The sequence below is a fragment of the Falco peregrinus genome, chromosome 4 (assembly GCF_023634155.1).
Source record: "Falco peregrinus isolate bFalPer1 chromosome 4, bFalPer1.pri, whole genome shotgun sequence".
NCBI lineage: Eukaryota > Metazoa > Chordata > Aves > Falconiformes > Falconidae > Falco > Falco peregrinus.
In genome coordinates, this window is record NC_073724.1 from 36,051,119 (window position 1) to 36,071,972 (window position 20,854).

A 20,854-nucleotide genomic window follows, 5' to 3' on the forward strand; every position below is an offset into this window, starting at 1 on the left:
CACCTGCAGGGTTTCTCAGTTTCTTACATGGTAACAACACAAAAAATATACTCAACTCTGTCTCTCGGGATCTTAGGGCTTTTTAAGCGACCATCTAGTTCATGGCATCCATCACTGCCCTAAGTGTTTGTTATACTCGGACAGTCCATCATATTGCTCAGCCAAGCCGTGCTGAATCGCAGATAGGAACTGCAGAACATGAGGACAGACACACAGACACGGCTCTTCTGGCACCGCAGTTGAGACCGTGGCTGTCTGCGCGCGCTGGTGCTGTCGGTGTGTGACCTGGCAGAGGCACAGCTGGCTTACAGGGGCACTTTGTGGATGCACAACAAATTTGATGATGCTGAGCTGATTCAGCGTCACACGCTTGTTGTGGCAGCGCCAAGAAGGCCAGGTATAGCAGTCAGGGGTGTGGGCGCTGCTGCTAGCTCAGGACCACTGTTCTCACGGCTCCAGAGTGAAGCAAAGGGTGCAAAGGGGGGAGGAAAGGAAAAAGAGAGAGGAGTAAGACCAGGAGCCCTAATTTCAATAACCTTCCTTTTATAAATGAGACTGTTCAATGCCCAGACGTAGCATCATTAACTTAGGTTAAAAATCCTTCCCCAGAAAGAAGGGGCAAGATTTCTTAATGCCAGAAGCCTCATACTGTGCAGAGGGTACAGGTCCCACTGCCATCCTCTGTGCAGTCCCACACAGACTGTCCTTTAACGTGTTACAGGGCAGGGCAGAAGAGCCTAGAGCAGATGCAAAGCCTTGGCTCTGGAATACGGCAGTGGGCAGCACAAGGAGGGAAGTGAGGCTTTTCACTGAGCCTCCCCTGGTCCACAGGGCCACTTGAGATGGCTCACTTTTGTGCTGTTCCTTTTTTAAATAGCAGTTTAAAGGGAGTGAGGAAGAAGAAGGTAGCTCTCGAACAGCCCTGACCTGACAGAGGAGAAGGCTATTCTGGTATATATGTTCCTGGGGAGTAAAGCACGTGTGTGGCTCTTGCTGTGTGAGTGGCACCTGCAGCCAGGTCACAGCGGTAACTCCCTGGCACAAAAGAAGCTGTAGGAAAGTGAACAAAAGGCAAGAGCCCAACCAGCACCATACATCAGGCATTTGCAGCTGGGAAGTGGTAGGGCAGTGAGTATCTTCTTTGTTAATGTAAACCCTGCCTCAACAGGCAACATAACGCTCTTTTCCTTCTGTGGGATGCTGGCAGGCTGTGCCACACTCAGCTGGTTCTTTGTGGCAGTTGAGTACTTCATGGCTGATCGTAAAAGGAAAAAAGTCAAATTATTTGTATAAATCAGATGGAAATCAGGAAAGTTATCCTACAGATGCTAGGCAAGGATCAAAGTGCTGGGAACATGCACAGAGTCCAGCTGGAGAAAAAATGTGTGCAGGGGAGCTGAGCAAATGTCCCCTTATCCATGGAAATGGAAACCTTCCATCGGGGTTGGGGGGAATGGGCAGGAAGGCCACCCAAGCACAACAGCCAACAGTCTGGAAAAAAAATAATAGCAAGTAGTGCACGTTGTAACAGAACAGCTGCCTTAGCAATAACTGATGTGAGTTTCTTCATGGCCATGATTTCTTTTCTTGTACAAAAGTAAAAAATGCCCTTTCACGGCAGGTGAACTCAAAGGTGTCTCTTGCAGCCTGGGTTTCTTTCTAAACTACTGAATCATGACTGTTACTTTTTCACAGGTAATTACTCCCGACAGTTAATTTGGAGCCATATTCAAAGTGAAATGGAGATATCCTGTTTTACTCTTTCCCCCTAGTCTGCCTTGATGTTACTATTGTTTGCTGCTCTGGTGCCCATAGCAGCAGCCACCGCTGTCCCCCCTGTCCCCAGCAAGCGAGCGCTGCTCACGCCTGACATGGAGCCAGCTGGGCTTCCCACCATGGGCTTTGCCTGCCCAGGGATCACAGCCTCCCTAACCGCCTCGGTGCTGAGGCGTGGGTGGAAGTGAGCAGCAAAATAAGGTGTGTTTAGGGCCCGATTTCCTATGTCACATACTTTAAGTTTGGCAGCTAGGTCCGCAGTAAGCCATTTAAGTGTTGGTGGTCTGATGCTGTGAGGTACGGGTATCTACAAGCATGCTGGATAATAGCAGTGTGTGTTTTATCTCTTAAAAAAAAAAATAAATGGGACACTTTAGTGAATTGCCTTCACAGGGCATAAGCCGCACAGTTTGCAACCCCTGTGAAAGCAGAGGCCATTGGGCTGCCTTGGGCAGTCACCGTCTGTGGGGGTTATGCAGCGTTGCTGGTTGTATGGGCCAACCTCCATCCTCAGCACAAATCCCAGCAGCAAGCAAGACGGCAACCCCTGTGTAGAGGAATGAAGGTGGGTTAATTATCATTGATAACACACAGCTGTGGGCTGGCTTCAGGGGGGTGGGTTGGCTGATGTAGACAAGGTGCAGGCGTGGCTGGTTCAGTTAAGTGGTTGGGCAGCCAAGGAAGAGAGAGCAGCTGAGGAAGAGAGAGGAGGAAGAAGCAGAGAGAGAGCAAGAGAGAATGCGTGCCCTGGATGAGGAGAGACTAGGAGAAGGCAGCAGAGCAACTGGCATGAAGAGTATGTTGGTATGTGATGGTAAAAGACCTTGCTGCAGCCGGCTAGTTTGGAGGGTGCTGTGACACCCCTGTTCTTAAAAATCCCACACAAAACTCTCAAAGAAACAAAATGAGAAAAAGAACACCCTAGGCAGACAAAGGAGAACCAGCATGGCGTCCTAAAGTGGCTTTAATCATCTTCTGCAGCAGTGCATTAAAAGAAGAGCATCTTGCTGGAGGTCTCAGTCACAAAAGGGAAAATTTTGATTCCCTCAGTGTTAAAGACAGTAAGAGTAAGAAAAAGGCAGAAACTCCAGTCCAAGGTGCTAAGGAATAAAAAGGAACATATATGGGACCCCAGATGTAAATGGTGCCTACGTGGCCACTTCCCTAAGTGTATGGAGAGCCCAGCAGGAATGGAAGAGGGGAGCCGGAGGGGGAGAGCCTGCTCTGTAAGTAAAGCTATGCATTAGAAGTGGCACAAAGGAAAACGTTAATGAAGCACGAAAAAATGAGGCTCAGAAGGGCAATTAGCGGAGGGAAAAAAACCAAATACCAGCACAGTGAAGGAAAGACAGCATGGAGCGTTAAGCGAATGCATTGTGCTGGAAAGGAGCGCTCTTTGGATCGGGTTTGTGACCAGCTGTGGTCTGTGGTTTTTGTTAAAGACATCGGCACAAGGGGAAAGGGGGGGTAGTGAGACTGTATGGGGGGCTCCGGGGGGCTCCAGGTGCGTGTGATTTTGGCAGCAGCCTGTGCAGGAGCAGGGTGGGAATGGGCCATGTTTGCCATTGAGGGGTGGAAGCTGGTGGGTGGTGGGGTTGGTGCTGGGGGCCGAGGGAGGGGGGGCTGGGGCACCGTCCCTCTCCGTTGCACTCGGGTCTGAAGCTTGGGGCCAGTGTGGGGTGAGGATGGGTGCAGGATGAGGACAGGCAGCCTGGGTGGGAGGGGGAAGAACCTGATGGTGAAACTGGTACTGATGGAGCTGAGCAAGAAAGAGCTTCAGTTGGCCGGCACTGCAGTGGCGGAGCTGCAGGGGACCTTGGGGAATGAGGCCAGGACATCAGAAGCAAAAATGGGTGAGTGCAAAGTAGAAATCAACATATTTTTGTTAGAAGAGGAAGAGCACCCTAAGTATTAGCAAACTTTTAAGGAATCCTTATACCTTGAAAAAGGGGAGGGTAGGGACCCCTATGCACAGTGCTCACAGTGTCTGATAAAAGCATGCGGGTGTTAACAGTATTGCAGCTTTGCAATAAGAAAAAAGGGAATTCCTGAGCTTGATGTGAGTACCTGCAATTTTAAGACTTGAAAGATGCACGTGGTCTTTTCCTTTCATGCACTGCTTTGTCTTATAAGTTTGCTTAATGTGGAAGAGGAAGCCAGCAAAAACCAGGTAGAATAAAGTACATGCACAGTAAGTCATTGAAAGGCTTAGCAGCATTTGTCTGCCTGCAAGATCTTGCTGAAGGAAGGCTTTGAGATTGCCAGTGAGGTTAAAAAAAAAGGAGGGGAAAAAAAAAAAAAGATGAAAGAAGCTAAGTTATAGGCTTGATGCCTTTATTACCTTCTGCCAAGGCTCGAAGACCATGCCAACTCTGCCAGGTGTTTCAGAGGAACAACAAAGGCAGACGTTACATGGAGCCAATGTGCTCACGGCCACTTTCCTTAGGAATGAAAATTCATGAAGAAACTTCAACAACTGCTGAATAATATACTGCTCTGGTGCTGCAAAAGATGGGCTGTTATAGTTTAGAATAAAACTGAATTAATCACATTGTCAAGCTTATCTACTTCGACACAACTGATTCTGGTTCTTTCTTTTAACTGAACAGTTAACAGGCTCAGTACAGCAAGGGGCTTGTGTCTGCACGTGTATCTGCTTGTGCATGCGTGAATGTGCGTGCACATACACACACAGACAGACACAAGAGGAAGAGAAGGGTGTTTCATGCCTTTGTCTCTGTGTGTGTATATTTGTGTATACTTCTGTATCTAGCATTTATTCTAATGTACATAAATTTTTTTTCAGAACCATGAATTTCTAAGCTTGTATTTGTGGATTGTAGGAAAACCCCAGTAGTTTCATGTCTTATCACCTGCAGCTGGTTGCAGCCTTTATCTAAACGTTCCCTGTGGGATGCAGCAGGGAATTACACTGGCAACTGCCATTAATCTTCTGTGCAAAAGAAGTGTCTCCTACATCAGTGTTAGAATAAAACCATTTGTCTGGTGAATGAGGCAAAACTAGAAATTGCCCTGCTGCAGAAGCAGAACTCCTCTCATGATGATATTTCTTTTTTTTTCATACTAGCCGTGGCGTAGATCATCAATAAGGACATCTTTAAGCAGTGCAAACTCAACAGCATGCCTTTACATACTGAACAGTTTCAATCTTACATACTACCTGTATGAGATGTACTACCTGTTCTGAAATTGCTCTGACCTCGTGTTATGTTGTAACACTGCCGGTGTCTAAAGATACATCCATGTAAATCTCCCTACATATATGGCATCGCCTTCTGTTCCCATAAAATGCTTTTTGTTCACTGCGCCTCTCATGTCCCCTGAAGGAGCCTGCAAGGCCTGACCTGGTGTGTTCCCGAGCCTCACAAGAAGCCTTTGCCGCTGCCATGCTCCCCAGCTGGATCACGCCACCTTGCAGGGCAGCTGCTCACCGCCACATTGTCTGCTTCCAAGGCTGAAGAGAAAGAGCTTTCATCCTGCTGAGGTGAGAGCATGGTGCTGGAGATGAACAAGCAGCATGGTTCTCCCTTGCGTGCCGCAGAGTGGTGGGCAGCGAGCTGGAGCAGCTGGAGGAGGCGGAGATGCTGACGGCAGCTTCATGGCAGACAGGTGTGCAAAAGTGGAAAGTCCATGTGTGCCAGGGGCAAATTCATCTTTCTACAGCCTCACAGAGGTCTAATTGACTGATTTACTTTAGCTTGTCCTTGCCTTAATAAAATAACACGTTCTCAAAGACGCTTATCTTATTTAATACAGTTGTTAATGGTCTGAAAGAGATTCTACCTGCAAAACTGCACTTTGTGTTGTTGGCTTGGATCATCTTCAGATTTAAGTAGAGCATATGTGAAGAAAACAAATGTAGGAACGCTGAGTGAATTGACATCATTTTCTGACTTCCTATTGTAGAAGTACTTTTTATTTTTTTAATACTTGTTGCAATTTTGGACGTACTGAAAGGCTGGGGTGAGGATGCTGTTACTCCTGGAGATGCTCATGTGGAGAAAAAAACAACCTCTTCCGTTCAGCAAGAAAGACGACAAAAGATTGTTGAGGTTTCTTCCCCCCTCTGTCTGTGTGTATGTGCACAGGAGTGTGTGAGAAAGAGCAAGAGAAGGAGGAAAATTTTATGAGTAGTGGGTTGCTTACATCAGCAAACAGGGAGAACTTGCTTGGACACAGGTAGTAAAAAGCAAGCGCCAGCTATTAAATAAATGGTATTTCCATTGTAGTGCTTAGATGATAATAATAATGATAATAATAAAATAAGTTTTTACACCTTGTAAACAATTGCCAAGTTGATGAATACGAGCCTTGGGTTGGCAACAAGTAAGGGTTTAGGCAATCCGCTGAAACAGAAACTCTGTATATTTGTGAAGCCCCACGGTTTGCTTCTAAAGCTACAACATTTCCTTAACTCTCACCCCTCCCTTAACTACAAGTGCTTTTCAACCAAGTTTTCAGCACTATGAGATACTAAATACGTTCTGTAATCATCTTCCTCAGTTGGTAAGCAGCATTGTCAGCTTACAGGGATTCATGTATGGAAGAGTTACGTCTTAGTTGGTCTCAGCAGCCCCATTTTTCTTGCACGGATTTATGACACTTTCTAATGAGTTGAGATGCTTGCTCTGAGCTGAAACAAATTCCTAGTGTAATTTTTGAGTGGAACCTGAGTTGGGATGGGGAAGATTTACCAGGTTTCAGCCTGGCTGCACACATGTGCCCGTGGGCAGCTGAAAAGGGTCCTAGCCAGTGAAATGCCCCTGGGGCCAGGGCACGCTGCTAACCCTCTGGTGTGGGGCTGGGCGCCAGGCTGCTGCTCCTGCTGCACCTTTGCGAGGAGGGGGTAAATCATACCTGTGCAGCGGTGTTACTACTGCAGCCCCTGCCTCGCACAAAGCTGGTAGTTGTCTGCAATTGCAGGGCACCTTGATGCAAAAGTGCCAGTGTATGTAACGTAACACTTAGCTTTAAAGCTGCCATCAGGAAAAATGTGCAAGCAACTACTGCTGGTTGCATGCAGGCAGGCTTGGAAACCTGTACTTCATACAGCCCTCTGTAGCACTCCGTCTGCTGGATGTGTCCAGCCACAAGAGGCTGGGGTTGCCCTGGTGGCAGCTACAGACCTTTTTTGCATCTTGAACATTAGTCTCCACTGAAAAGATGGGTTTTGCTTTTTTTTCCCCCTCCCTGTTAGCTGTCCCCCTCCCCAGTTTCTCCTCCCCCATCACTGCAGCAGAGCAAGTGTCGGGGGTGCTGGGCTCCGGAATCACACTGGCGAGCCCTGGGCTGGGCTGGGTGGCCCTCACTGGGCTGAGTGGTGGCAGGCAGGGGCCATGTGGCAGGTGACCACACATGCCACCCTCAGCTGTGAATGTCAGCCACCGTGACAGGCAGTGGGGAGCAGGAGAGAAGTCTGACCTTGGCGGGGAAGTTTAAGGGACCCTCCTGCCCCCTTCAGTGCTGCTGAACTGGCTAGTAGGGCCTCAGTTTTTCCATCTACCTATCAAAAAGGTAGAGGAAGGACTATGAAATCTATAGGTAAATGGCAGCACATTAACCATAGCAGCCAAAATTGAAGAGAACTAATCTCTGCTCAGAGAGCAAAGGAAACACACTGCGCAGCTAACAGCCTTGTCCTTAAAAACAAAAAGGGGGTATTTAGCATAAACATAAGCAAGGAAAACATTCTCAACAGCCAGTCAGAAATACCAGATTTTATTGATGGGATGTTAGGAGTTGTAAATAATGGGGTTGCTGGAGTGGGGAAATCAGCGAAGCTGGCTGGCAGGCTGTATACATTGCCTTTAAGAGCTGCAGTACTCAGGGCAGCAGCTATTCATCCACATACATCATGCCCACCCGCTAGCACCGACCGGTACGAAGCGAGTGAGAGGCGACAAATGGCCCATAACGTTATCTGCAGGGCCAGCATTTGGTTTTGCCTGTCGCAGCCCTAGCTTCATGGGGGCAGGTCAGGGCATGTGTACGTGGTTTTGCCTTCCCTGCCCCTTCCAGGGCACCAAAGGGATTAGGCAGCACGAAAGTGCTCCTCCTGCCTTACTCAGGCACCCTGTTATGACGTTCCAGTTCATTTAGGTATTTAATAAGACCATCCACAAGCCCCATCCTTCCGGCTAATGGCCAGGCTTCCAACTCAACAGCATCTCCTGATGTGCAACCACTCCAGCGGCAGCGACAGGGAGGATGCTATTCTCCCTCTTGCTTAATTGAATTAAATAGGAGTGCTCTTGTCACTGGTGGCTGCTGTGCTTTGTGGGTTGTATAATCTTCAGAAGAGACTTGAGTACAGCAAGGCACATGCTGATTCACTTAGGTGGGAGTGAAACCCAAGTCTGTGAGAGTAGATGTGGGATGCATATTTATTTCCTCAAGTGAATGAACCAAGGAAATTCCCACCTCCTCCCTCACAGTATTATCAAAATCAGAGACAAACATATGCTGGGTTTGCCTTTTTATTATTTTTCATTATATTATTTCTGTCACTGAAAGGTAGCTCAAAGACAGCGTCGTGACACAACTGAGCGGAGTATGGGTATCAAAGCCTATCCTCTGCATGTCTCTTAGATATGAGACGGGATGTGTGTGATCAGCCTCTCTGATGGTAACATACCTTTCCCAAAGGCCCAGAGCAGAGGAGTTTGCTAGCATGACGCCTGGTGGCAAGGGGACCATCAAGCGCTGGACTGATCAGCGAATCCCAATCTGATCTGAGGCTCCCTTCTGTGACGAGGCAGAAAGCAGGAGGCTGGCAACCTCCGAAAAGCTTGGGGAGCACAGGAGCGGGAGGTTCACAACTTCAACAGCGAGCAAAAACCCAAGGCAGGGAGAGCTGCTTTTCCTCTCCCAGCTAAATCCTGAGCACTGCGGCCAACACCCTGCCCACTGGGGAGGCGGCCAGGGCACCCAGATGCTGCTAACAAGGGGGTTCGGCGACTGGCAGCAGCGGGGTGCTGGGCGCGCACTCAGGCGAGGTTTGCTGGAGGGTGATGCACTGGGTGACTGCTGAACCCCAATAAAAAATGTTGCACCTTTTATAACATAATTGCGTGCTTTATTGATATACACAGTAAAGCAGTATATAATACAATAGTAAGGCATATATTTGGTGAATTTGGTATGTTGTGAAAAAATGCCGTAAAACAGAAGTTTATAAAAATAATTAGTAAATGTTACAGTGTTGGTGTTAAAACACAATATATTATGATACCCAAGTAATAAACCAGTACTGAGTAACAATGAAATAACATGCCATATGGTATTTATGTATCCAACTACACTGATTATGTTTTACAGTTTAATACTTTGTCATTATAAGGAATATGAAATAATTCCCAAATTATGCTTAAAAAAGCAGCGATAAAGCTTTCAACTTTTAAAATATTTTTTGACACTCACTCCAAAACTAGGATCTAGAAAGTGAAACAAACAAAACAAAACCCTGATGAAAACAACCGTGCAATCCATTTTTCCTCCATGTACTTTTCTGAAGAGAAAGTTTAACTTATAAGGGGGGGGAAAGAAGAAGAAACCCATCTCTTTCTCAGATCTCAATTTAAACCTTCTGATAAAAATGACCATGAGAAATACTGAGGGTTCCTATTGTAATAAAGTGTTAAAAAAGCTCTTTATTAGGAAAGAAGAGGTTTGGGGGGATTGTACTTATGTTTCGTAAATGACTGTCATTGTTGTGATTATTTAAACAATGAGACCTGGTCACACAATGGACACGTGGTGATGATGTAACATTATCTGTATGTATTTGTCAGGAACACCACAAAACCAAAGTGAGGTAGAAATAGCATGACTAGCCATGTTCAATGTTAACTAGCATTCAAAATAAAATCTTTCCCAAGTTTAATTACACTTCATACAAGAAGAGGTAACAGATTTTTTACTCTTGCAATATAAAGTCAGATGGTGTTCTTCTACATATTCTAAGGTAAAATTAAAAGCTGGTTAAGAAAATGAAGTGGTAAAGCTTTTGCTGACAGCACCTCATACCTAAGCGTACCTTTCATGAGCCACAGTCAAGCTGGCTAATCTGTTTCACTATCAGTTCTTCTCTTTATGTTACTGTTAATTGTGTGGGATTGCTTATAGAGAGAAACTGGGAAGAAGAAAGGACCAGGGCCTTTGTTTTGCTGATAAATATCTCACGGAGCAGTGTGGCTACCTTCACCTGATCACTGTGCGCGCGCAAGAACAGCAGTAACTCTTCTACAGCTTTTCCCAAAGGTTGCTCGCAGCATTGCAGCTCCTTGGGACCAGCTCTGTAGCAGACTGAGACGTGTTGTGGAAAGCTCTGGTTTTATTTTCCAGAGGATCAAGGAGCTTCATGCTCCTCAACAGCACTGGGAGCTGGACAAGCAAAGATGCTCTCCGAGTAACCCACTTGTGCTTTGGGTCAGAAACTGATCCCACAGAGGGTCAGGCCAGGAGGGAACTTCTCCCTTTCTTCTCTCCTCTGCAGCAAAGGTGATGCAAGAGGTGGCAGCAGGGGGAGAGCTGTACCCAACTCTTGCTGAAGCATTGGCTGCTGCCGGCAGCCAGCGGGATACTGGACACCAAGGTCCAAAGGTTTAATCTGGTAAGGCAATTTCTACGCTCCTTTACTAATAGTGTTCAGGAATTTAGTCAGCAGAGGAAATGCTGGCACATAGGATGTTCATTAAATTCTTTCCTTTCCTTCTTTCTTCTGGGTTGTTTTTTTTTTTTTCCCCCTAAATGAATTTTTTGCAGGCTCTGTCATGTAATGTGCTCTTTCATTTAATTATTGCAAACTAGCTGTGTTATTCATGTAATTCTTATTTTTATTGAAAAGAGGTGACATAATTACCTTCACTGGAAGTTAAGAGACTTTTTTTTAAGCCAGCCCTAGTCAGACAAAACCAATTGAAAAATGTAAATTAGCCGTTTTGGTGTTGCTGCAGGAAATCCTTTTTTTTTTTTTTCCTTTCTTTTTGATAGGCAAGGAAAAGAACACAGGACATGATCCCTCTGATGCAACTACAGAGCTGAAATGAAACTAAACAAATGCACTGCCTCAGTATTTTTTTTGTGTTTTTTTTTTTAAGGGGGTTTCTATAAACAATTATTTTTATAAAGCACACTTTAGTTTACAATCTTTCATTATAACTGTTATAAATTTTTTTTAAACAACCCAAAATGCGTTCCATATAAAGAAATGGCAAGTTATTTAGCTATCAAGATTTTACATGTAGTTTTCTTATAATTTTTGTACAATTGCATAGACGTGTAAACCTGCCATTGTTAACAAAACAGTAACAGACTTAGGAAACTACTGAAATCTACAGTATAGTACCACTACCCTTCACAAAAATATAGATTTGTTTTCTTGTAAACTCTTACAGTCTAATCCTCTTTGTAGTATGAATATTATAAAAACCATGCGGGACGCCTGAAGTTGTAAAACACATCTTGCTATTCTAACACCTTGTCATCGGTCATCACTGTCACTAAGGTTTCCATTGCTCTTCCCAAGTCATCTGCCATGTGGAAAAGGCTCCCTACATTGTGGCCTGAAAAAGAAAGTCAAAGAAGAGGAGATTAAATGAAGATGACATGGCAGCATGTCGGCAGAAACATTTTACAGAAAAGGCCGAGCACAGATAACATTACTCTGCATGTACTGCTCACCACCATCCCCAGTGGGGTACATCGGAGAGTGCTCTTCTCAAAAGTCTCTCGGACGAGTCTAATTTGTTGTTAGCAAAAACTGCCTGTTCTGCAGAACACTTAACATTAACATGGGCTTCAATGGCTAGGGTAAGCTATGCTGACAACAAGCCAGCGTATTTGTGTTCCAAGAACCCCCCCGTAGTGATGAAGCTTCATCATTACGAATGTTCACCAAAAGCAACAATTAAATCCATTGACATCACAGAAAAATTTCCGACCGGTGCTGCAAGTGTTTGACCCTTCAATGTTCTATCAAGGAGAAAAACAGAAACAAACAGATCAGCAGTAATTAACTAAATCATTAAACCCAAGAGGTCCCAGCAGGATACCTGCACAGATAGCTAAAACGATGACCAAACTAAACAGCCACAGTTTATTCAATCGTTTTAAAAATACCCTTTGCTTTTCAGACTGCAGTCCAGCAGAAACAAAGATGCTACAGTTACCAAGTAACTACACAGTTGTTGACTTGTGCATTTCTCCTTACCCATAACCACTGCAAAGTCCTAAGATGGCAAAACCACAACATGTGGTCCTCTTACAACGAAGTGACACATAAATGCAGAGTACAATTCTGGATACAAAATCTGTAACAACTTCTCACATTCATTTTACCACCGCTGCAAATGGAAAGGAAAGGCAGCGAATGCTGATCAGCAGTAAGAAATGACTTCATCACACAGACTTGAAGGCAGGAAGATTAAATTGCCAAAGGTTGCCATTTTAGGCCACTGGCGTATATCCTGCATTGTCTCCAACTGCTGTTCATAAGATTGTGGGCCTCCTGCAGATCCTGTGTTGGATTTCCAACCTTCTATGACTGCCTCAAATACCCTCTGGCATCTCAAATGATAAGAGGCATCACGGTTTGAACAGCTGAATCCCATCTGCACTCTCCCTCCTGAAAAAATATGACTGAAGAGGGAATATGACAGAGATCTAGGCACCCTAGAAGATGTGCATCCAGACCAAGGACTAATTGTTCAAGATTTCTTGCAAGGACAAGGCGAAATGATCAGACAGAAGGCCTTAAAACAAGCAGAAGGAAATTATACCCCACAGAGCACATAACTGTATTACTGAACTCATCGCCACAGCTTGATGGGGAGGCCAAACACATAAATGAGTTAAGAAACAAGTCAGAAAATAATCACTGAAGAAAGATTTATTTAGATGCAAAGAAGTGCACACGACCTCCAACTCAAGAACTGCCCAAGCTGCAGAGTGCCAGCAACTGCAAGCATGTAACAGGGAAAGTGTTACTCAATAAAACTGTATGGGCATGAGGGGTTTGATTTACTCCCTGAGTACCTGCGAGAGAGTATTTGTCTGGCAAAAACATGAGAGGTGAATGCCATCTGCCCACAGCTCTTGCTTCCCAGGAACACTTTGTGTTAGCCTGGATGCTTCGTCCTCACCATGGTCCTTGAGAATGGAGCACCCAAAGGAAGCAGGAAGGATACACCTTTCATGCAGTCCCTACCTGTCATGTGCCAGAGCCTGACTGTTACCATTGCCCACCTACACGGTGGGGGTCCCTCCTGACACAACTGTCTTCTCTAACAACAGGAATGAACCTTCCCTGTGGGAGAAATCAAATTCATCATCCTCTTCCAAATGTTCATATATTATGGTAGTCATGCACTGGTGACATTTCTGCAGTACATAGGAGCCTGGAGTGATGTTACTTAATACTTACCAGTATTTATGGAATATAAAAAAAATGATGTGAGAAACAGAGATATTGTTTGTCTTGTTTCTTCTGGAGAATTACTACCAGCTTTTGCATTCAAATACTAGTTTTTATTCTTTTTTTTTTTAAATTTAGCATTCATTACATAAAACTAGGCTGTATCTAAAAGATAACTACTCAACAACCTAAGTACTCAACAGTGAGCTGTGCTGTGTGTAGTACAGTTTGCCAGGTATCAATATGAAGAAATACTTTTTTCTAATCTGGTGACATTTTGCTAATTGCACTAATGCACAGAGAAACAGATGCATCAAACAGCAATTTTATCCATGAATCATTAACATAGAGCCATCCTATTAATCCTAAGAAAAACCTTGCGATTTGCTCATCAGCATGTCAAGTAACAGTGTATGAAAAATTCCTGCCAAGTTTTGCTCAAAACATAGCTTACTTTAAAGTAAATGTATGCTACCACATTTATTTTAGACGTAAGCGATAATCCCTCTTACCGGCACCATACAGGCTGAGATCAATCCAGCAAATTACACCTTGGGAAGTGAAAATCTGATGAAGCCATATGAAAGCAAAAATGTATTTTAGATTGGAGCTGCTTATGCAAACAGAAAGGTAACTGCCACTGGTTTGCTCTACTTACCTGAAACTCTGACATGGCTCAGGTGTATGTGTAGCATGTGCTATTAAGGCTTTATCAGAATAACCCTGCTACAACCAGAGTGACTTGCCGCATCCCCACCCCGACACTGCAAACTACTTTCAAGAAATCTCTAGGCTTTAAATACTCTTCTTCTTCCTCACCTGCAGGAACCTACAGACACGAGACAGGGTGGTGGTGAGCACTGTACCTGGCCAGCCAGCCATGAGAGGCACTGCGGCCTGCGGCACCACGGTCTCTCGTGCAGATTTGTTGCCATCTGTTGTTTCTAGAAACAACGATGGGACTCCAGGGCTCTTCAGGGACTCCAACACCACTCATTCGCAGCCCAGGAAGAGTGATGCCCCTTCCATGGACTTAGAGCAACCCAAACTGCTAAACCCCATCTTCAGAAAAAAATCAGTATTGGTTAATACCATTTTGTGCTGTGAGATACAGAGCTGTAAAAGTACCAAAGGCAAGCTGGTTTTATAGGAAGAGGCTAGGGCTAGAATGAATAACTTCAATCAAAAAAAACCTGAGAAGAAGTATTTCAGAAGTATGCCACAGTAAGTACAAATTACTAAATTGTTCAGGCAACTAAAACACTGGCCAAGAAGACCTTATGCATCCAGGGATCCCTAGATATTCTTTTAATACATAAAAATTACAGGAATGTCTGCTAGTCTTCTTTTCTCTGTTAATTGCCACCGTATTTTTGAAATAACCATACTTCAAATCCGATCTCCCTCCACAAAAGCTGTACAGAGGCATGCTACCTCCATGCTGCCTCTCTGGCACAGGTCTTAATTTCCTCTGCAGAAAACCTGAACAATTGCGTCTCCTCCTGAGCCATCTGAGTTTACAGCTCAGAGCATGACCCTAAACCACGGCTGATCGCAGTCTGTGTTGATAGCTGGACTGTAAAGTGCAACAGCTTGGGGACCACTGTCTCTGGGACAGTCACAGGATGCGAGGCTGGCCCAGAAGAGTGGGCAATATAGCTGTGCTCCACTTAACTGGCCAACACTCATCTGTGCATCACTGCACTGCCAACAGTTTTTTTGCACCTCTTGCACATGGGAGTAACAGCTGAGGCAATCAAGACTGCAAATAGTTGAGAACAACATATCCTGGTACTGTATGTCCAATGAATGCACCCTCTTCTATATTGCCTGTTACCTAAGTAAGCCTCCAGATTCACTGACTGTTTCTATATAGCTCTGCTGCTTCTGTTGAATACTGCTCACTTGCCCTATCTAAGACTGAAATGTAGGACACCGACATTTTTAATTAAAAAGCAAATGAGAAAAGTGCTGTCCTAAAACCACTTAGAAAAATATCAATCACTGCTTTCCACTCATTATTCTTCATATTTTTAAAGTAAGGCCACTAAAGAAGACATTAATTCCATTCTTTCTTCTTTTTAAAAACATTAAAGCTGAAAAAGTTTTCTCCATGCTTGAGGCACTGAAAGGTTGAAAGATGCTACTGTGTAAGAAAAAAACTAGCACACACTTTGGAATGAAGCATGAAAAGCTCAAAATGGACATGAACGATATTAACCTAGACTTAGAAAATAGAGGGAATATTAACACATGTGCATTTGCTTTGAAAGCAGAAGACACCTATTGCTGCAGACACTAAATGCATCACTTCTGGTCACATATAGCACGATGCCTTTCACATCTGCTGAATTTGCTTTAGAGGGTTTGCTGGAATTAAGGCCCTTGGGTGCAAGCACAGTAACTGAATTCCAATCTTACACTACAACTTGTCAGAGAAATAAATGTGGAGCATTCAGACTTGAAAGAGTGGATAGAAAGTAAATTAAGAAATCCCAACACAATGCAGTGCCTTTTTTAGCAGCACAGATTTCTAACACTTCCCTGACAAAAGAAAAATCCTTCCTGTTGGTGGCTTGGATTTTGATACCCGTATTCATATTGAGTAATGCCACGAAATCCATGGGATTATACACGAAAACAATACCTAATGTGAGTAATGGGATCAAAACCTGGCCAAGTGGGTTTAAAACCGCATGATCTGCCTTTGTGCAAATGGATTCACACATAAAGCAAAAGCTGCTCTACACCTTAACTCATACACTTCATAAGCAGGTGGAGAATTGCATTTTATATTCAGCTTTGCAAGTTACTGAGCCCCCTTTGGACCTGTCAGTGAGCACAAACAGAAGTGGTGAGTGATTAACTGAAGTCAAAGTTTTTAGGATTAAGCTGCTGGAACCTGATCAGGTAGGACATGCTAATTTTTCCGATTTTTTTCTTACTTTTTTTTTTTTTTTTACATTAATTGTATCAAATATGCCTGCAGTAGCAGCCGCTTTTTCTGAATATGCATAAACATAAATGAGCATAGTGGAAATAAACAACCTGTTTTGCTCAGTTGGAGAATTCTCAGACTCTATGAAGAACATGCAGGGCTGAGTATGAAGTAACTTCCATAAAATGATTGGACTGGTGCAGTCTGTTGATGACATCCCAGGCACCCTTTTTTTGATCCATATGAGAGGTCAGACAAGGATCTTACGCCTCAAAGTAGCTGGACCCGTGCCAGCTCCTACAGCCAGTGAAGAGAACCACTGTATTTCAAGGTACCACGTTAGAACAAACCCTGGCCTACCTGGGGTAGCCTGTCCATGACTGGGGGTTCACAACAGCTCTGCTAAAAACCCCAGCGCAGCATCTTGCCGTGAGCCCCCCTCTCTGCACCAGCAGAAGTCTGCAAACCAGGTTACCCTTCAATTTCTGCCTCATCCACGCTCAAAGTCTTCTGTGCGGAAAAGGTCGTTTTACAGCTACTTGCAATTGCACTCAGGCAGTCTCTGAATATTTTATCTCTAATAATAATTTTTGCTAGGAATTAATCTTTCAAACATTCTATCTGGTTGGCGAGTGAAGAGCAGCTTTGCAGAAGAAAAATCAAGGCTCTCTGGAAATACTTCCAAAGGTGCTATGACAACACAGTGCAAAATGTTCTCCTCCATTACAAGCAGCAACATACAAATTCTAAAATCTATTTTGCATCAAACCAACCACATCCGAAGTGCACAGTGAAAACCATCGCCCATTTGCACTGCTGAATACAACGCTGCGGAGCTGGTGAATGTTAGTAGCATTCTTCATTCTGCAATAGTGTATCAGGAAATTAAAACACCTGAATCTCTTATACCTCTCAACTCTCACTGTTCTGAAGAAAAATTTAAAAACTACTTAAGAACTGGAGATGACGGTTGGTATATTGACACATATATGTGAATATAATTGTGAGTATGTAAGCAGAACAGCAAGAGACATGTGTCTCCCTGTTGTGCTTACGTACATGAGCAACAGAACATAAGTCAATGACCGCAGCATATTTGCTGACCACATTTATCATCCAGAGGCTTAATTTCAGTGTATTATTTTCTCTTCCCCATTCCTGAGTTTCCTTCTCTGGGAGGGTGTAAGAAAATGCAGACCCCTGAGCTGACATTGTCTTTGCTGAAAGTTGAGAGGTACGCTACTGTTAGAGCACACACGGGGAATGCACTCAGCAAAATCAAACAAAACCCAAAGCAAAATAAAATCACCACCACCCTTTACCAAACCCAAGCAAACCAGTGCTGCTGTCACACGCATGCTGGGCACAGAAAACAAGCTGTGACAAACAGAAACCATGGCAGTGAGCCTGCATCTCACTAACCTCTCTCACTGGCTTTCCAGGGGCATTTCTTCCTTTAGGAACAGAGAGAGGAAGTGAAAGAAATATTAGAAAAGAAAGGGAAAAAACCACATGTGAATATATATTTTATACTGTAGGAGACACTTCAATTTCCATTTAGGAATTTAATATAAATAAAATAACCACGCTTCTGCTTTAAACAAAGACTGAAAGTGCACTAATATCCACTAAGATTCTGAGTTGATTTATTCAAGAACAGTTCCATAATCTGTGGCTTGGTTTTAACTTAGCAAAAACACTTGAGAAAATGACTAAAACCAACTTACAGGCCTTTCAGTTGAGGACAAGGACAGCAGAGATCTCAAGTCACTTCCTGAGCATCCAAATTTCCTCAATGTGAGTACTTCTACGAATCAGTATTAGTGGTAAGATCACGTTTCCCCCCCAGCAAATTAATTCATGCGGACATTTTCCATTTTATTATGGCCTACATACACATACACAGGTATGCATTCATATGTACACACACCCATATCCACCCACCCCCACACACACCTGGAGCTGTATAGTGGAATGTAACATGCTCACATTCAAGATAAAATTTATTCCAACAGATGTTTCCAACAAGCTGATCTGCAAGCTTGGTAAAACTGAGGGGGTGGAGGGAGAAAAGGAGAAAAAAAAATCAAATAGAAGGGGAAGAAAGGGAAAGTATCTCATCACTTTTAAGTGGTACTGCCAAAATGGAGGAGTCATTAATGGGTTTAGCTGAAAAGATGCTCCTGACGAGCCTTCACAGAAGCCATACTTTGATCATACTGATTCTTCTCAAACGCTTATCATAGCATATTTGTTCATAAAAAAAGAAAACCAGGTGTGAATCAACAGCAGAAACACCCCCTCATCCCCCTTCCCATCGCACAGCCAGTGGCAATAAGATGCTTGCTGTTTCTAGAAGCAGCGTCCCACTATCACTGTCATGTTACTGACAGCACCAGTACCACCAGACTTGCAGTCATAGGTGACAAAGTCACTGCAGTAGATGCTGTTCAAGAAAAAGGATGATCTTTGCACCAGAGCTGTTGTAAATGATGTAACTGTAAACGCCGTATGGGACAATGAACACACCAGTCAGCATAACAGTAACCTAACTGCTGTTGAGTTTTGTCCTAGGTATGGCAGTCTGCAGGAGGAGGGAAGGAAGATAATAAATAGCTTCGTAGGTATTTTACAAGGAGCAGAACAAGAAGGCTCAGCAACAGAGCAACTCTGAGCAGGGGTGGTAAAGGAGAGGAGAAGAGGGTAAAGGAAGCGAATGGCATCACCGACTACCACAGGTCAGAGCCACCACTCACCTACACACGCCGTGCAACAGAAACAGCTGGGGCAACCTCTGGAGGGCCTGGACAGCAAAGGTTATGATTTCCTGAACAGAGGAGGTTTTATTCCCTTCCTTCCTCTCCACCTCTCCCCAGTAACACACTTACTATCAGAAATGATAACAGTATGTCTGAAGTCGTGCTCTGCATGTGCATTTTTATTCTGCTGTTAATGGGAGCCTTGACTCAGGTTATGTCTACACCACATGTGCTGGTGACCAGAGTGAGCCTGACGGACAGGAGAGGTGCTGCTTCACTTCTAAGGACTTCACCTTGCACGCCTGCCTAACTCCCTAGGAATTATGAGAGCACCTACACAGCCTGTGACCTTCTCTGGTGCTTTTACCAGGAGCCATGAATTTCCTAAAAAATGCCTCCAAGGAGGGAAGCTGACAGCTTCTCACCAATATAAATCATGTAATAGAAAATCCTTGAAAATGAAGATAAAAACCCCATTGCATGCTTTGGTTGTCTTCTGAGGAAAAGCTCCAAGGTTTAGGTGAGTAGGTAGCTACCTAAGGCCTCCAGGAACTGCAGCATGGAAGAGCTGGGTGTGCAAGCATCCTGGGGCATGAATGAGATCCAGCAAAAGACAGTTTGGTTTGGGTCAAGAGGAGAGAAGGAAATGCCTACATGCAAAATACTGGATCCTTTTGGAGGTCTTAAGAAATGCCTACCTGTCTGCACAAGCACCTAAAACTGCAGCTACAGTGTCTAATTTAAGTATCTACATAAGACAGATTGGATTCTGCTTGAAAATGAATGTATTTAAAGGTAACTGAGATAGCTCTGCACCACACAAAACATTTGGCGAGGTTAAGTCTGTGGTGAGTAATCAGCCATAGAATTTGTTAAATGCAGTGAAGAGTAGCACTACTACAGTAACAGCTAATTTCTTTTGGAGGAGGATTAAAAAGAGTTTAATGGATTTTACTTTGTTTTCTTCATTGCATATGAATGAATGCGTGTCTCAAGTTTTAAGACAAGGAGTGCGGTTTGACATAAACTGCAGAGGAAGAACACTGACTGTATTGCTGCAGTTCTGAAAATTTGCATTCCATAAGGCATCAAAACACTGATACACAATCTATGGGTGCCCATTTATCCATTATTCCTGCTCAAATCAAGATTTCCTGCCCTTACAAAATCAGTCTTTCCTTCTTTTTCTTTTTTTGAAATCTACATGACATTGTAACACAGGAAAAGGTGCACCGAGAGCAATCAAATCAGACCTGAAAGCAGAGGCACTAATGAAAACTTCATGCATCTATGCAGATTTAGATCAAAGCACAGAGCATTAAGCATCTACTGCACTGCCCCTCTCACTGAACTCAGGAGAGGGATGGCCTGCAGAGGGGAGATCTGGATCTGCAAAGAGCTTTTTTTTTCCTTAAAAAATTGTTCCTTGAAGTTCTGTTAAATTCATTAATGTATTCTCAGTTTATATCAGGACTCAACTTGTAAATCATGAAAGATCTAGCCCTCACCATCCCTGTCTTAGCAGAAATCCACAGAGAAGCTCAGCCACTTCAGTAGTGTTGTGCCACAGGGGAGTGATAAGGGTTCTCAGTCATCTGGGCTAACGGATGTGGGATGTAGGACCATAGCACAGAGAAGGGGATGCAGTCCAGAAGAGGCCAGGGTAGCTCAGCTGGAGGAGTATTTCCAGAATACCCCACACTGTAATAACTCCAGAGTACTCTTCCACTGATTCAGTAAAGCGTGAAAAGTCTGTGTGGTAAGACATTTTGCTGTCAGAATAAGAGAAACTGCATTATTTGAGTGCTGAAAGTTGCTAGTTCCACTTAGGACACCAGTCCCATTCATGACAGCGCCTGGCTGATGGAAGAGAGAGGGAGGACAGAATGTGTCTGATGTGGTTTTATATGACTGAGATAGAAATAAAACAAAATTTGTAAAAGGTGG

General features: G+C 44.0%; 1 protein-coding gene across 18 annotated transcripts in view; it reads right to left on the minus strand.

Annotated features, from left to right (window-relative positions):
- Positions 1-8,850: 8,850 nt before the first annotated feature.
- Positions 8,851-20,854, minus strand: part of DMD (dystrophin) — a 1,160,159-nt gene continuing 1,148,155 nt past the window's right edge. For 14 of the 18 annotated variants that reach the window (XM_055801176.1, XM_055801179.1, XM_055801182.1 and 11 more), the window contains one exon: positions 8,851-11,360. In XM_055801176.1, the coding sequence (XP_055657151.1) occupies positions 11,263-11,360 (98 nt within the window). In that variant the 3' untranslated portion in view covers positions 8,851-11,262. Of the gene's footprint in view, positions 11,361-17,570; positions 17,603-20,854 lie in introns of all 18 variants that reach the window. The other 4 variants (XM_055801178.1, XM_027782512.2, XM_055801188.1 and 1 more) reach the window with 1 other exon arrangement.